This window comes from Nothoprocta perdicaria, unplaced genomic scaffold, assembly GCF_003342845.1.
Source record: "Nothoprocta perdicaria isolate Ctin4 unplaced genomic scaffold, notPer1 scaffold_26, whole genome shotgun sequence".
NCBI classification, from domain to species: domain Eukaryota; kingdom Metazoa; phylum Chordata; class Aves; order Tinamiformes; family Tinamidae; genus Nothoprocta; species Nothoprocta perdicaria.
The window spans coordinates 2,672,225-2,685,744 of NW_020455488.1; the positions used below are offsets into that span (position 1 = coordinate 2,672,225).

Sequence of the window (13,520 nt, forward strand, 5' to 3'; positions counted from 1 at the left end):
AAAAAAAAAAGAGAAAAAAAAAGGAAAAAAAAAAGGAGGAAATGTATTTATCAAAAGGCATTAAACAGTTCATGGCAAATCATCTGAAAGGTATCAGTTACTGGGAAGGAGGAAGTTAAAGTTACACACTATAGTACAAAGCATAAGAAAATCTGTTGAAGTGGGAGGGCAGGGGAAGGGAAGGAGGGCAGACCTGAAGGTTTTCATAGATTAAATCCACAAAGATAAAGAACAAAAAAAATAGCAGCTTTTTTCTGTACAGACATATAGATGAGTATCTGAACCGTAAAAAAGTTATAAAAGTGACACAAAAGACAATGTGTATGCAAATGATCCATGGTCTAACATAGAACTGCAAGACCCTTCGAGAAGTCTTAATAATAAAGAGAAAAGGTCAACAAAGCATCATATACTTGAATCCGGCCACTGCGGATCAAAATTTTGTTTTTAAATCTTCTCAATATTTTTTTCTAGCTGTTTTTTTTTTCCTTGCAAGCCTGTGAAGGAAGGCAGGCTGCAATGATGGAGATCTCTGCCGGGTATTTTCATGGTTTTCATGTCTCGCTTTTGGCGTGCGGCTGACTTGGTTTTTGTACAAAACGCATGTTTTTGCTTAGCTCACCACTGCCAGTTTTGTCCAGAATTCATAGGGATGRGGTCGGGGTAGAGGGAGGCCTGTTTCTTTACCCCATCCCTTCTCTGTTCTCCATCACAAGAAAAAAAAATTAATAATAAAAAAAATCACATTTTGTCCAGTTTTGAAAAAAAGATCTAGACAATTTGATTTTTTTTTATACCAGTGTATGATTGAATAGAACGTATTGGTCAGGATCTCTTTTAAACAGAGCAGTTGATTACTGTGCTCCTTCCACGCCTACAAAAAAAAAAAAAAAGAAAAGAAAAAAAAAGAAAAACAAAGAGTTCATTTTTTTGGCAAAATTTGGCAGCGTTGAAAATGGTAACAACCTTGGACGAATGATGGCCCTTTTTTATTCTTTTACGTATTCCTAAAAAGATTAAAGAGCGACATTAAAAATCCAGTCTTTTTTAATCTTTTTTTTTCTGCCTTTTTGTGTGTTTTTTTTAATTTTTTTTTTCTTTTTTTTTTTTTTTTTTTATAAAGACCTACAGTGTTAGGCAGGTGCCTGCGGGGTACCGGGGAGCCACCTGGCCTGCGATATCTTTGATCTGATAAAAGTGCCGTACGGTTGAACTTGCACGCAGATATGTTTCCCATTACGAAGCAGAGAGACAGGAGAAAGAGAGAGAAGASAGAGAGGGAAGAGAGAGAAAGAGAGAAAAACATCAGATCTCAAGTTTTCGGTTGCTATTAAGTGTTAACACCAGAGTTTTAGAAGGCCAACTGTGCGCCCCGTGAACGGAGTCCTTTGCCGAAACAAACATCTGCTTGCATACTGAAAAAAAAAAAGAAGGAAAAAAAAGAAGATAACTGGTTTACTGAAAAAAAGGGTTCTCCCAAGTGCAGCTATGGCAGTTCTGAAGATCCACTGAGGTACAGTAGGCTTGTGAATATATTGTAGGTTCCTGTCGTTCCTCCGCTGGCGCGCTGCGGCTCGGCGGGATCAGCAGGCCGAGGACTGGGGCAGCGGCAGCGCCCGCTCGTTCTTGCGCCCGCCGTTCATGTGCGCGTAGGGCTGTCTCTCCTCGAAGCTGGCCCGAAGCACCACCACGCCGGGGCCGTTCTCGGCCTTGTGTCCTGAGTGCTTGTCGCTGGGTTGCAGCGTGGAGGAGGGGTCTAAGGGAATGCTCTCCATGTTCTCAGTCTCCAGGTCGAGCTCCTCCGTGTCGGGAGGCTTGTTCTCCTCGCTGTAGAAGAAGGAGACCTCCTTGAAGGCCGGGTCCAGCTCGTCCTTAATGCTGCCGATGATCTCCAGGAAGGAGGGCCTCATTTTCGGGTTGTACTGCCAGCACATGCGCATCAGCTCAAACCTGCACGGGAAACACGGCAGATCCCATCACCGAGAGCCTCGGGAGCCCCACGGAGCCCCAGGGCCTCCAGCAAAGCCTCCCCTCCTCACAGGTGACCAAGTGACATGATTCTTCCTGGCCGAGTCGTCACGCATCCCACCCCACCCCACCTTCCTTCCAACCATGGAATTGCTCCCACAGCTCCGGTCTGGGCCTCCTCCATTACGCTCCCCCAACGCTCTCTAATGCTTTTTTAACTTCAAAATCATGTTATTTGCATTTTATGTCCAGGGACCCATTAATATTTTAGAGCCTGAAACCCTCTGCTCACACACCTCCATGACTCTCCCTGCACGACGTCCCACGCTGGCAAGGCAAGACCACAAAATGAAACAATAAAACGGAAGGAAACAAGAGTTTTGTGACCAAGCAAAATTGGGTGTTGCCGAGACATCACCTTGACCTTTAAAACATAAGGTAATAACCTGCTTGTCTGCTTGTCCTAAGACAACAAAACAAGTTGGAAGTGACTTAAAGCACATCACAATAAACTTTTAAGTACAGTACAGGTGATTTTTTGGATTTAGACAAAGGCAAAATTGTGCCTACAGAAGGGAGACAAGGAGGCCGCTATCTTGAATGATATTCCGGCTCAGCCAGCTTCTTATTCAGATGGTCAGAAGGTAAACTCAAAACTGAATTTTCGCTCTGCCCCTTGGCTAYGCCAGACACCATCCTGGTGGCCATAACTGAGGTGTGAACAGCTTTTCCTCCCCAAAGCAACACCAGGGGGTCCTGCTCGTGCACAGGCTCGCGGAGCCCCTGCCRACTGCTATCCCAGCCCCGCGGGGCTGCTTGCGCTGAGCGGGATCGTCGGTGGCGCCGGGACTCGGAGCCGGCACCGTGGGGAGCGGCCAGGCCGGCCCTCGCTAACTCACCTCCCGCCCGCCTCATTCCACACATACTCCAGGTTAATGGGGAATTTCGAACACTCCATCCCTTGCCGAGTTCTTCCTCCCTGTATTGCTCGTTTTTTCCTACTGTCTTGGGGTGCAGAGCAGCTTCAGGCCCCCTCCCCTCTCCCATCTCTGCCTCCTCTTCCCCCTGCTTCATTACACGGCTCTTGCCCRGCTCAGCAACCTCCGATGGCTCCTGCTGCCAGAAACTCTCCCCAGCCTCATGGAAGGGAAGGAATGCGAAGGGAGGACTCGCGTGGCAGCTACACCTCCCCCTGCACGCAGCACCCACCCTCCAGCAACACAACAAGGCTGCCTGTCATCCGAAACCGGAGCCAGCGCTGCGGCCAAAAAAGCTCTTTTCCTAAGAATGCCAAGCAGCTGAAGCCCTTAAGTGATTGTATCCCTTCTGGGGGCCTCYAGCTAATTTCAATAACTGCAAGACACAGTATTTCCTTCCCAAAAGCCAGCTTGGGAAGCGTATCAAAGTCCTGAAGCCTGAACAACGCGCGCTGCTGTACACAAAAGGCAGCACAAGTATTTGAACAATGCAAAGCCAACGGCCGCTGCGTCGCGTCCTCTCCACCTCTGAAAGGCTGGGAGAAACGTTCATCCTGGGGGTGCACAAAGGCTTTCCTGCAAACATCCCTCTCTGCTTACAGGAAAGAAAAACAGGCAAGGGAGATGTTATTTATCCCCATGGTGCGGRCTCTGAGACTGGAGGAGCAGGTCCGAAGCAGACAAAGAACGGGACATTCGTTTCTGCATGTGCTCAATGAGGCAGTGAATTCCAGGGGGTTTATGCACAGCGTATTTCAAGCTCAGCCTAAGCTCTTTTTTCCCTTTATGCTCAACAGAACTATTTTAAGCAGAAGAGGCAAAATTTAGGCACAAAGATTTTTGCTGAAATAAGTCCCGTTTCTGAGCTTTAATTAAACCTAGATTTATTTAGCAACGCAGAGATAGGCTTCTGCATTCCTATTAGAGAGCCAGGCCAAAATGAGACCCTGGCCTGAAGCAAAGCTGTTTCACAGCACATCTCACTACTACTAAACACAAAGTATGACAGAGTTGGTGCAAAGAGCCTCTCACAGCCCTAAGAACCCTCTTGTTGCAGATAAGGCAGAAGTGCTACGGAAGTGGGCATCAGAAAGCAGGCTGTGTGCTGAGAACACAGACAACTCGTGACACTCACAGCATGTCGGGGCAGTTGTCGGGCTTTTCCAGCAGGCCTCCTTCCATCACAAAGCGGAGCACTTGCTCATTGGTCATGCCTTGGTACGGCTGCTCTGCTAACGTCGCGATCTCCCACAGCACGACCCCGAAGGACCTGCAAAACAAAGCGGAGCTTTAGAAGGCCACACAGCCTTGAAGATACTTCTCTCTGATGATGCTGAGAAGGAGAAGATCCAGTTGCTCAAAGAGTACGCGCCAATGGTGGTATCTGCATCATCTAACRCAGGCAACTGGTCATGGTCAACACCACTAGTCAAGGAATTTATTACTGGTGAAACAAGGTAAACATATTTATGTAACTGAGTTGTTTGGATGTAATTTTTGACCCTTTCTAAACGTATCAATCTCAATTTAAAACTAGTTTAGTGAACAGACAAGGCTGAAACTGTCCTCCCCACCATGAAGAATCATCTGCTCCTAAGCTGCTGCGCAGTGAAAGAAAATCCAGACTCGGTCCTGAGGCTAAAACGCTGAGTCAGGCCTGGAGAAAGAAGCGTGGCATCAATAGGGTATTGTTGTGGAAACAGGAGCCCAGTATTATGAGGCGGTTATGGTAGAGTGGTTTTATCTTTCATTTATCCACTGTATCTGAAACGGTTTGCAGCAGAAGCCAGAAGCCACAAACAGACCCGCAATTGTTGGTCTTGCAGGGCAGGCAGGGAGGAGGGTCGGCTCCGTTCGGTGCCTTTGATCCCGGCAGGAACACGGGAGCCAGCCMGGGGCAGCTCCCGCTTCCAGCCTCGGAACAAATAAACTTATGGGGCTCCTCTGGGGCAACCACCAGCTCTAAAAAACACAGCGTAAGAGGCTGGAGGCTTCCTGCAATACGGACCGGCATTACAGCTGCTTCAAAATATTCTCCTTCCTAACTACAACAAAAACAGTCCTGTCTAATTACCTCATTCTTCTGCCTGAGGAGCAATAAAAGAAGGAATGACCAAAATAAAGCTCCACCCTTCAATAGCTCCAGACGCTCCTCTGCAGTTTGCCACTTCACCTTACAGCTTACRAACCTTGGACTCTGACCATTTGCACAGGTTTTTAACATTTTGGCTTCTAAAAACAATGTCTAAGAACATGAAACCAGATGTCGCAATATCCCACCAAAAAAGCAGGAAAAGTGATCTCAACACTTTATTTTATTGTTTGAAGACAATATCAGCTGTCCCCACACAGCCAAAGAGCATGGTGTCCGTAATGCAAATCCAGAGCGGGAACCCACACACGGAAAGCAGGCGATTTTTCCTGGCACGAGGCCTTTAATGTATAGCATATAGTTGGTCTATGGGTTATGGAAAAGTAGACCAGCATTATCATTTCAGCCATAAGCAGACCACGGAGCTGATCATTACTGCATGACAGAGTGGCAGTTCTCACTGGAATCTCTGAGTCTGTGGCTGCCAAGCACACGGCAAGCCCAAGGGTCCATGGTGCAACAAACAGTATATTCACCCTGTCAGAACAGCTTTTTCTACGTCAGATAGTGCATCGACCTGAGCAAAATTTTGGAAAACACAGGAGCTTCTTACCGTTAGATGACAAGCCATGCCAGAGACCACTTCCTAAAGCACTTTTTTTTTTGCTTTTTTCCTCACTCTAGCCTTAAAGAAAGAACATTTCACATCTTTGTCCCCTATCTCTCCTACCTCGCAAAGGTTTCCGAATTTAYGTTCAGTTCTAAATCTGGGATTTTTTTTCTGGGGAATTTGCTTCAAATTTTTGTCCTCTTTGTGAAGCCATCACAAATCCTGGGCATACACTTAGGGATATGTAAGTGGTTATAGGCCACAAACAAAATTTGGTGAGTACTATTCTAACGCTTTGCTTTTTTGTTAGTTACAGAATTTTTGTTAAGAACCTTTCACTCAAAGCTGGCGCTACAGAACACAGCCTGCTGATTCCAAAATCATCAAATTGTTTAAAGAAAATGCAGTTTACTACTAGAATACAATTCCCACTGACTTCTAGACATTTGGAGGCAATCAGCTGCCAATTCTGTAACGTATCAGCAGTAAAAACATCTCGTTAGGAAGGCAGAGAAACCATAAAAGACAGAGCAGAGGTTTTGCCAGTAAATCCTCATCTCCTGCCAAGCTCTCCCTGCTTATCTGCAAAAGCTGGGGTTAGGGGGAAATGTTCCAGAGTATTATTTCTTTGAAGAAGTGRATTTTGAAATTTCCTGAACACTTCTATTAAAAATTTCACAGAGAGTGCAACTATGCAATGTGCTTTAAAAAAAAAAAAAAAMAAAAAAAAACCCTATTCTTGCATCTTGTTGCATATGAGGCAAACAAAGCAGGCCCCAAACAGAGGAATGCACAAAAGGGAGAACTCTAAAGAAAAGCTTGCTCGTGTACACCAACTGTGTGCAGAAAAGTACAATTATCTTCACAGAAGGTTGTGATAGAAAACCAGGCCAGCACTATGAACCTTTCCATATTCCTGGCAATTTACAATACTTTTCTTGAAAGAGGGCAATTGGAAAAATGCTTCTTCACTTGCTCTTCCAGGTGAAGGTGATGTTTTTCACTGCACAGCTGATTTTATAACTCCCAGGGGCAAATATTCCTCTACCTGCAGGTTTGGGAATCCACTTAAGGCTTCATCTAAGAGAGTAGAATTTAACCGCACAAATTCCTGGGTTTGCAATAGGACAGTGACACAAAGGAGAGTCCCTCACAGCAGATAGAGGGAGCTACTCTTGAAGGGACAGGAGAAGCTGCATATGAAGAAAAGAGGCTAGAAAGGCGCTAGAAGAGGTTTTCACAGCTCATTTTTGTTACCAGACATCGGAGTGCGTTGTGAAGACTCCGTCTTTCAGTGATTCTGGGGACATCCAGCGGACAGGCAGCAAACCTTTCCCTCCTTTACGATAATAATCTGTCTCGTAGATATCTCTCGTCATGCCAAAATCTAGAGGAAGGTACAAATGCTGTGAGTTCATGTAACAAAGCAACAAATATCTTCATTACTACGTGCTACTGACTGTAGCCTGCAGAGAATCACAGTTTGGTGTAAAGAATCTGCAATCAGTTACCATGGCATCTTCCTCTGCAGACACTTCACCTGACTCCTGCAGGCTGCTTTAGTCTCTCTAGCAACAAAACCAAGAGATTTTTACCACTGACTTCAGTGGGTCAGGACCGAGTCCAGAGGAAATCGGAATGATTTTAAAAGTTCCAGGATTTATTCAAGCCTTGCCTAAGCTGTCTTCTGGAAGTCGTATCATTTATTAAGCTGTACGTTWAATTCAGAGATTTTCCTTTCTTTTTAGTCTTAAGAAAGGAATGTAAAGAGTCCCTTTAGTATTAGCACTAATGGCTATGATTAAAGCATCTCAGATCTTGAGAGAAATCTCTCCTCTGTCCTTCCCCCTTCTCCTCTCTCCACAGTTAATTTTCAATTCCTGTAAAATACTTGACCTCAAATACTGTGGAAGATTAGACTATTCATTTATGGAAAACTATAAATGACTGTATGATTAATATGGATTGATATTAAAGCCATGCCCCTGGGTATCCTTTGAGCATCTGCAGGCCTTGGGTCCCATAACGTCTGTCTCCCACCACTCAGACTCATTTCAGACCTTCCTTCTGTATGGCTGGCTGGACAGGACCTGCTGTGCAGCCCTGGACCAGCCRCTTAACCCTGCACCATGTTCTCACACACTGATCCCAAGCTAATAAACCAAGTGCCATCAAATCCCTTATTAATAGTAAACTCTATCTGCTGACACAGCAGGGCCAAGGCAAAATTCACTTTACCACTGCTGGGCTTCCTTTCAAGAATGGAGTGAAAAGAGGACAAAATCCACCCAGTGTAAGCAATTCTCACTGTTGTTATTAGCAGTCTACAGCTTGCCTGAGTGACCACCAATCCTTCCTGCTCCTTGTCTGTTAGAGACACTGACACCGTCAGCAAGTGTGACTGAAAACACCTACCCGTGCAGCTACTCCATCACTCCCACACACCAGGGTGACTTAACCCTTCAGGAGTGAGAAATTCTTCAAAAACTTAATGCAAATAACAAACAGATCTGCAATGAGCAGAGGGCACTGTAACATAAAAACAGTCTCAGTTGGCATGTTCCAGTCAAGATGTTCCCAAACTGTTCCTGCCTTTCAACACCAGCCTATAACTGGGAGCAGTATAGAGTATTTCCAGGAATGCTTTCAGGGTAACCATGTTACAGGTAAGAAATGCACCTCATGMAGCTCAGAGAATTGTATAATGGTGTGAGGAAAGGAGGGTTGAGACTATTAGAATGAGGAAGATTTAGACCAACTTCCACCAAACCTGCAGAAAATAAACACCCTATCCAGCCAAAGATCTTACTCCCCRATCAGCCAACACAAAATGAAATGATTTTCTTTCAAAAGACAGTATTACTTACAGGAATTAACAAAGTACCCGAGCTAAGCTCAGAGCAAAAAAGAATTAGTTTCCTGCAGCAGCAGGCTGTTCATACATACTATTTTAATATGCACAACTCTAAAACAGCCAAAAGCTTAGAAATCACCCTCTCTGGAGACAAGCCTGAAAAAACCCATCTGACACTATTTTGGAGAGGTGGTGAAGGGAAGGGGAGAAAAAAGAAAAGCGAAAAAAAAGAAGCAGTGTTCTAACCAGAGCAGAGGCAAAGCTGTTCTGTTGTTTGGAAAGCAGAACTCCAGTTCAGACTGGAAAGCATCCAGCAGAAGTCAAAGCTCACATTCCACTTCCAAATGTGATACGCTTTAAAATAATCCTAAAATTGTCATTCTTGAATTGAGAAACAGGAGGTGGGATCCCTATTGTGCATTAACGAAAAAAGCAAATGACAAGGCAGTGGTAACTGCACCATTCACCCAAATGCCTGCAGCATCTGCACTTCCAATCACTGTTCCACTAGCTCCTTTTAAATCCATACACTCTATTACTTCCTCACTGAAACAACAGCAAGTAGAGGCATTCCAAGAGTTACAATTCAGTGTTGACTGCTCACAGGTCCTAAATCACAGCAAGCCTTCATGGGGAACATATTTCATTCTGCAGATATTTAACAGAGCGCTACATTTCCAAAGATCTTTCCGACAGCTTTCAAAAAATTAAAACGCCTTCTGAGATGCTGAATTTTGTGATGATGTTTTTCACTTGTGTTCAAGTCAAGASAGCGCACCTCCAATTTTCACAGTGAAGTCTTCTGCCACCATGCAGTTTCTTGCAGCAAGATCTCTGTGAACAAATTTGTTGGCGTTGAGGTATGCCATCCCGTCAGCAATCTCTCCTGCCATCTGGATCATCTTCTTCAGACTTGGAGGTGCCTGACCAGGATTATTCTAAGCAAGATTAAGATGAAGAAATGGTCAGAGGAAAATACAAAATGCAACTATTTCTACATCAAATTGCAACAGTTGATCATTCCCCCATCAGACTACAACAATTWAACTGGACAAGAACCAGACTGAACAGAAAATTATGCTTACACAGACCAGAATATCTTAGCAGGAAAACTGAACATACCAAAACGAGTTATACAGAGAACTTCCAAATAATTCCTTTATAACACACTATTCTATTTTAGAGAATTCAAACAAGGAACTTTTGGTATAAGGGCTTTATGCCGTCTACGCAAATGCCCATCCTTCTGCCATACAAGTTGCAAAATACAAAGTAAGAAAGTTATCTTAAGGATTTCTATAAATTGCTTTACTATCCTCCCCCCCCCCCCCCAAAAATGGATTATGTTAAATGATTTCATTCACTGCACCCCAATTCTCCAAAATTAGATGTTTCTGGAATTATTTTTACTTGCAAAAGGAGAAAAAGCTTCTGAAACAGCTTCTTCTGAAGCAGTTTCACTCCTTATCCATCCAGGGATAAACGGCTTTTGCATTTCCCCCTCTCTTAGATGGAGGATTTCAGGTATTTATGCGTCAGTATCATCTCACCATTCCTTAGCAGTATGGATTTAGCTAAGATTAATACCCTCGGGTAACCTTCRCTGACGCAGTAACCAAAAAGGGAGCCTCAAATCTGTGATCCTAATGCTAACAAACATGAGCAGATCTCCCAAGAAAGAAAGGGAGACATGGGAGATGCTGGTAAAACTTGTCAAACTCGGGGAGCCCCTCGCACACATGGGCCCTGGTCATCATGCACGTCCTCAGTTAGCTTCACTCAACTCTTTCCATGGCATGTCAACGAAGACAGAGAATTTAGAACCTGGTCTRACACAGAGTGCTTTGGAGAGCACCAATATACAGGCAGAGAAGTGGAGTACCCAGCTCACCACTTTGGCAATTTCCATATTAACATCMCTGCCCCTTGTCACAAAGAGGGCCAAATTCAATTACACTCAACTACAACTATTTAATAGAACCTGAAACATTATTAATCACAGATACCAGTCATACCCTTGGTCCTTTTATTACCATATTCATTCATTTTACATCTGCCACGTGCCCACGTTCTCTAAGCTATTCATATCAGAAGTGCTAGATCATGAAAATAAAGGTCGAAGAAAACTGCTGAGCAGTTTTTCTACCTATTTCACTGTTACTTCAGAGACAAATGACCTCTGCCTCTTAACTTTATCTTTCAGAACCTAGATGTGGCAACTTTAGCTGCTCGAATTTTTCCTACGTATTAAAGGATGCATAGGAGCTAAAACATCAGATTTTAGCAGACTTGGCAACAGAGGCAAAACACGGGATATACCTTGTGAACCACCATCCTAACAAGAATTTTTGTTTAGCCTCTTAATGAGAAGTGAGATGAGACAATAAGTTTAAAGAAAATCTGGAAAATAGGGCTCAGCGATACAAGAGGGGACCTATTCAGTGCAGTACCCTGGGCTATTTGCAATGACTTCTTTGTGAAGAAAGGTGCAGAGCACAGAGCAGCTCATGTTTCAGTCTTAGGGCTGCTTAAGGAGAAGGGCAAAGCTAGCAAATTGCTAGGGGTTATAAACAAACCTTCCCTTCACTAAGAGCAAAGTTCTGATACAGGGCAGCAAATAAAGTAAAGTAAAATAAAAATAAAAWAAWAAWAWAAWAWAAAWWAAAWWAAAWWAAAATAAAATAAAATAAAATAAAATAAAATAAAATAAAATAAAATAAAATAAAATAAAATAAAATAAAATAAAATAAAATAAAATAAAATAAAATAAAATAAAATAAAATAAAATAAAATAAAATAAACAGACTATTGTCATGAACTCTTCAGATATGTACAGAAGGGGTGACAGGGTGTTTGGCTCCCTACACTGACTGCTAGCAGTGAAGGCGAATTACACCACATGCTCGCTCTACAGGTCAAAAAGAAAAATAATCATGGAGCAAGTAATATTAATGAATGCGCTAAAAATATCTGCTAACTTTAGCTGTTTCTGCAAGTATGAAACAAAATTAATTTAAACTCTGAATTTTTGCAATGGTCCGCTTTCAGGGGCTATTTAATTTAACAAATAATATAGAACTGTGACATTCAAAATGAAAAGTGACAGAAAGGAGGAGGAAACTCCCCAAGAAAAATCTGCCAACCCAAACATATAGACCCAGACTAGCGAGGCTCAGCTGTGGTGCCCGYTCAGCGCAGAGCACTGGGTCACTAAGCATCTGCAAGGCTTGTTCTGCAGAGAAGTGACAGCTGCTCCCTAGACATGGAGACCTGACAACAGGGGTCAACCTGCTGCTTCCCCCCTGTCCTTTCAAGATGTTTCTAAATAAAGAAATAGAAGAAAATATGTAATAATTTATGACTCACCTCTGTGTCGGGCCTCAGTGATCTCAGGTAACTTTTGAGGTCTCCACGTGTCATGAGCTCCATGATAACCAGCGTTGGCTGGCCCTGAGAAACTACACCAAGCAGCCGAACCTGCAAGAAGGAAAACAAATGTGCAATCACAAATATGGCTGATTACGATGGTATAAACACTGATGAACCTGTGGGCAAGGTCTGCAGGTGGAGTACAGTCCCCAATGACAGTGTGTTAAAACATTACAAAGCTGCAGAGTTGAAGCTAAAATCCCAAGTCACTGCTCCAGAGGTGGTGGGGACCTGCTCTGAGGTCCCTCTTCCCCATAAGCATCTCTGCATCAACTGCAGCCCTCCTACACRGTGGTGACTTACCACGTGGTGACAGTTGAACTCCTTCATCACCGAGGCCTCGTTCAGGAACTCTATCCTCTCACGCATGCTCGCAGACTCATTGACAGTTTTGATGGCCACTCTGGTCTCCGGCTCATCCTTCACCACTCCTTTGGCTATTCCCTCGTAGACCATTCCGAAGGAGCCTTGCCCCAGCTCCCGGCACATGGTGATCTTCTCGCGGGGCACTTCCCATTCATCAGGAACGTACACTAAGGGGACAGAGAACAGCCCATGAAGTTGGCAAGTGGGAGATGACTCTTGGCTTTAGGGTACCAGCTGCCCGAAAGGTTTACTGAAACGACAGCACACCCAATGCTGACAGCTTCCATGCTGCATGTACGGTCTTCCCCATACAGAGATGGGCAGACACTYGCCATACTGATAAACCTTAAGAACAGAGACAGGTACAAGGACTTGAAAGGGTCTCACTATAATCTTGATATATTGTGAGAGAAATAAGTAACCTCAAAGCACAGAATGGGGTGGGAAGAAGCCTTCAGGCTTGAGCTTTCCTTAGGATCCCTGGTTTCTAAATCTTCCAGACAGCATCAAACACACTTGATCATTGGTATCAATTTAGTGTCTGCTGCATTCTCTATTAGCAGATTGATTTTACAACCTCAGAGAAACCTCCTCTCTAATCTAACAGGCTGGGGCATGAAACCATCCTGATTGCTCGCGCACACACTCTGCTGCTCCCATCAAGGCAGCATTTGCTGCTGTGCACCCTTGACGTGAGGCAGGAGAGACACCCTGGGTGGTGACACCCAGAGGGACAAGTGCCTCAGGCAAGGCGAGGTCCGAGCCCGAGCAGCCCCGCTGCTGCTGCCTATTCCCCACCCAAGGAGGGGACACTGTACCCCACGCTCTAGCAGTACTGTGGAATAGTTAACAGTAAAAGAGAGTCACCATCTGCCACTCTGGCTAAACCTGTTCGCCTCTAGAGGCTTTTGGTAACTCCTGCAAAGAGACTAAGGCAGCAGCACYACAGCAGATCATAAATAGAACTGAAGCCTCAAGCAACTTCCTTTGATGCTCTGACTACCTCCTGCGCTTGCAGAGCCCTGCACACACCTGATCGACGTGMGGACTTGCACCCACGCTGCTAAATTGTAAAAACCAGCCAACATTCAGCTAGCCAGCAAGGTGCCAGTGAGCCCCTTGTGACTCTTTCAGCCCTAAGGCCAGACCTCCGGAGCTCTCCACACCAAAGCAGCTCCTGCACACAGGCTTTCTGCAGACGCAGAAGATACCTGGACCATCAGG

At 44.5% G+C, this 13,520-nt stretch overlaps 1 protein-coding gene across 2 annotated transcripts in view; it reads right to left on the reverse strand.

The window, feature by feature from the left end:
• Nucleotides 1-1,220: 1,220 nt before the first annotated feature.
• The window catches only part of IGF1R (insulin like growth factor 1 receptor), a 132,347-nt gene continuing 120,047 nt past the window's right edge, over nt 1,221-13,520 (reverse strand). For both annotated transcript variants that reach the window (XM_026040514.1, XM_026040517.1), the window contains exons 16-21: nt 12,234-12,463; nt 11,868-11,978; nt 9,280-9,439; nt 6,905-7,034; nt 4,081-4,215; nt 1,221-1,950 (exon numbers count right to left, since the gene is read on the reverse strand). In XM_026040514.1, coding sequence (XP_025896299.1) covers nt 1,584-1,950; nt 4,081-4,215; nt 6,905-7,034; nt 9,280-9,439; nt 11,868-11,978; nt 12,234-12,463 — 1,133 coding nt within the window. In that variant the 3' untranslated portion in view covers nt 1,221-1,583. The remainder of the gene's footprint in view (nt 1,951-4,080; nt 4,216-6,904; nt 7,035-9,279; nt 9,440-11,867; nt 11,979-12,233; nt 12,464-13,520) is intronic.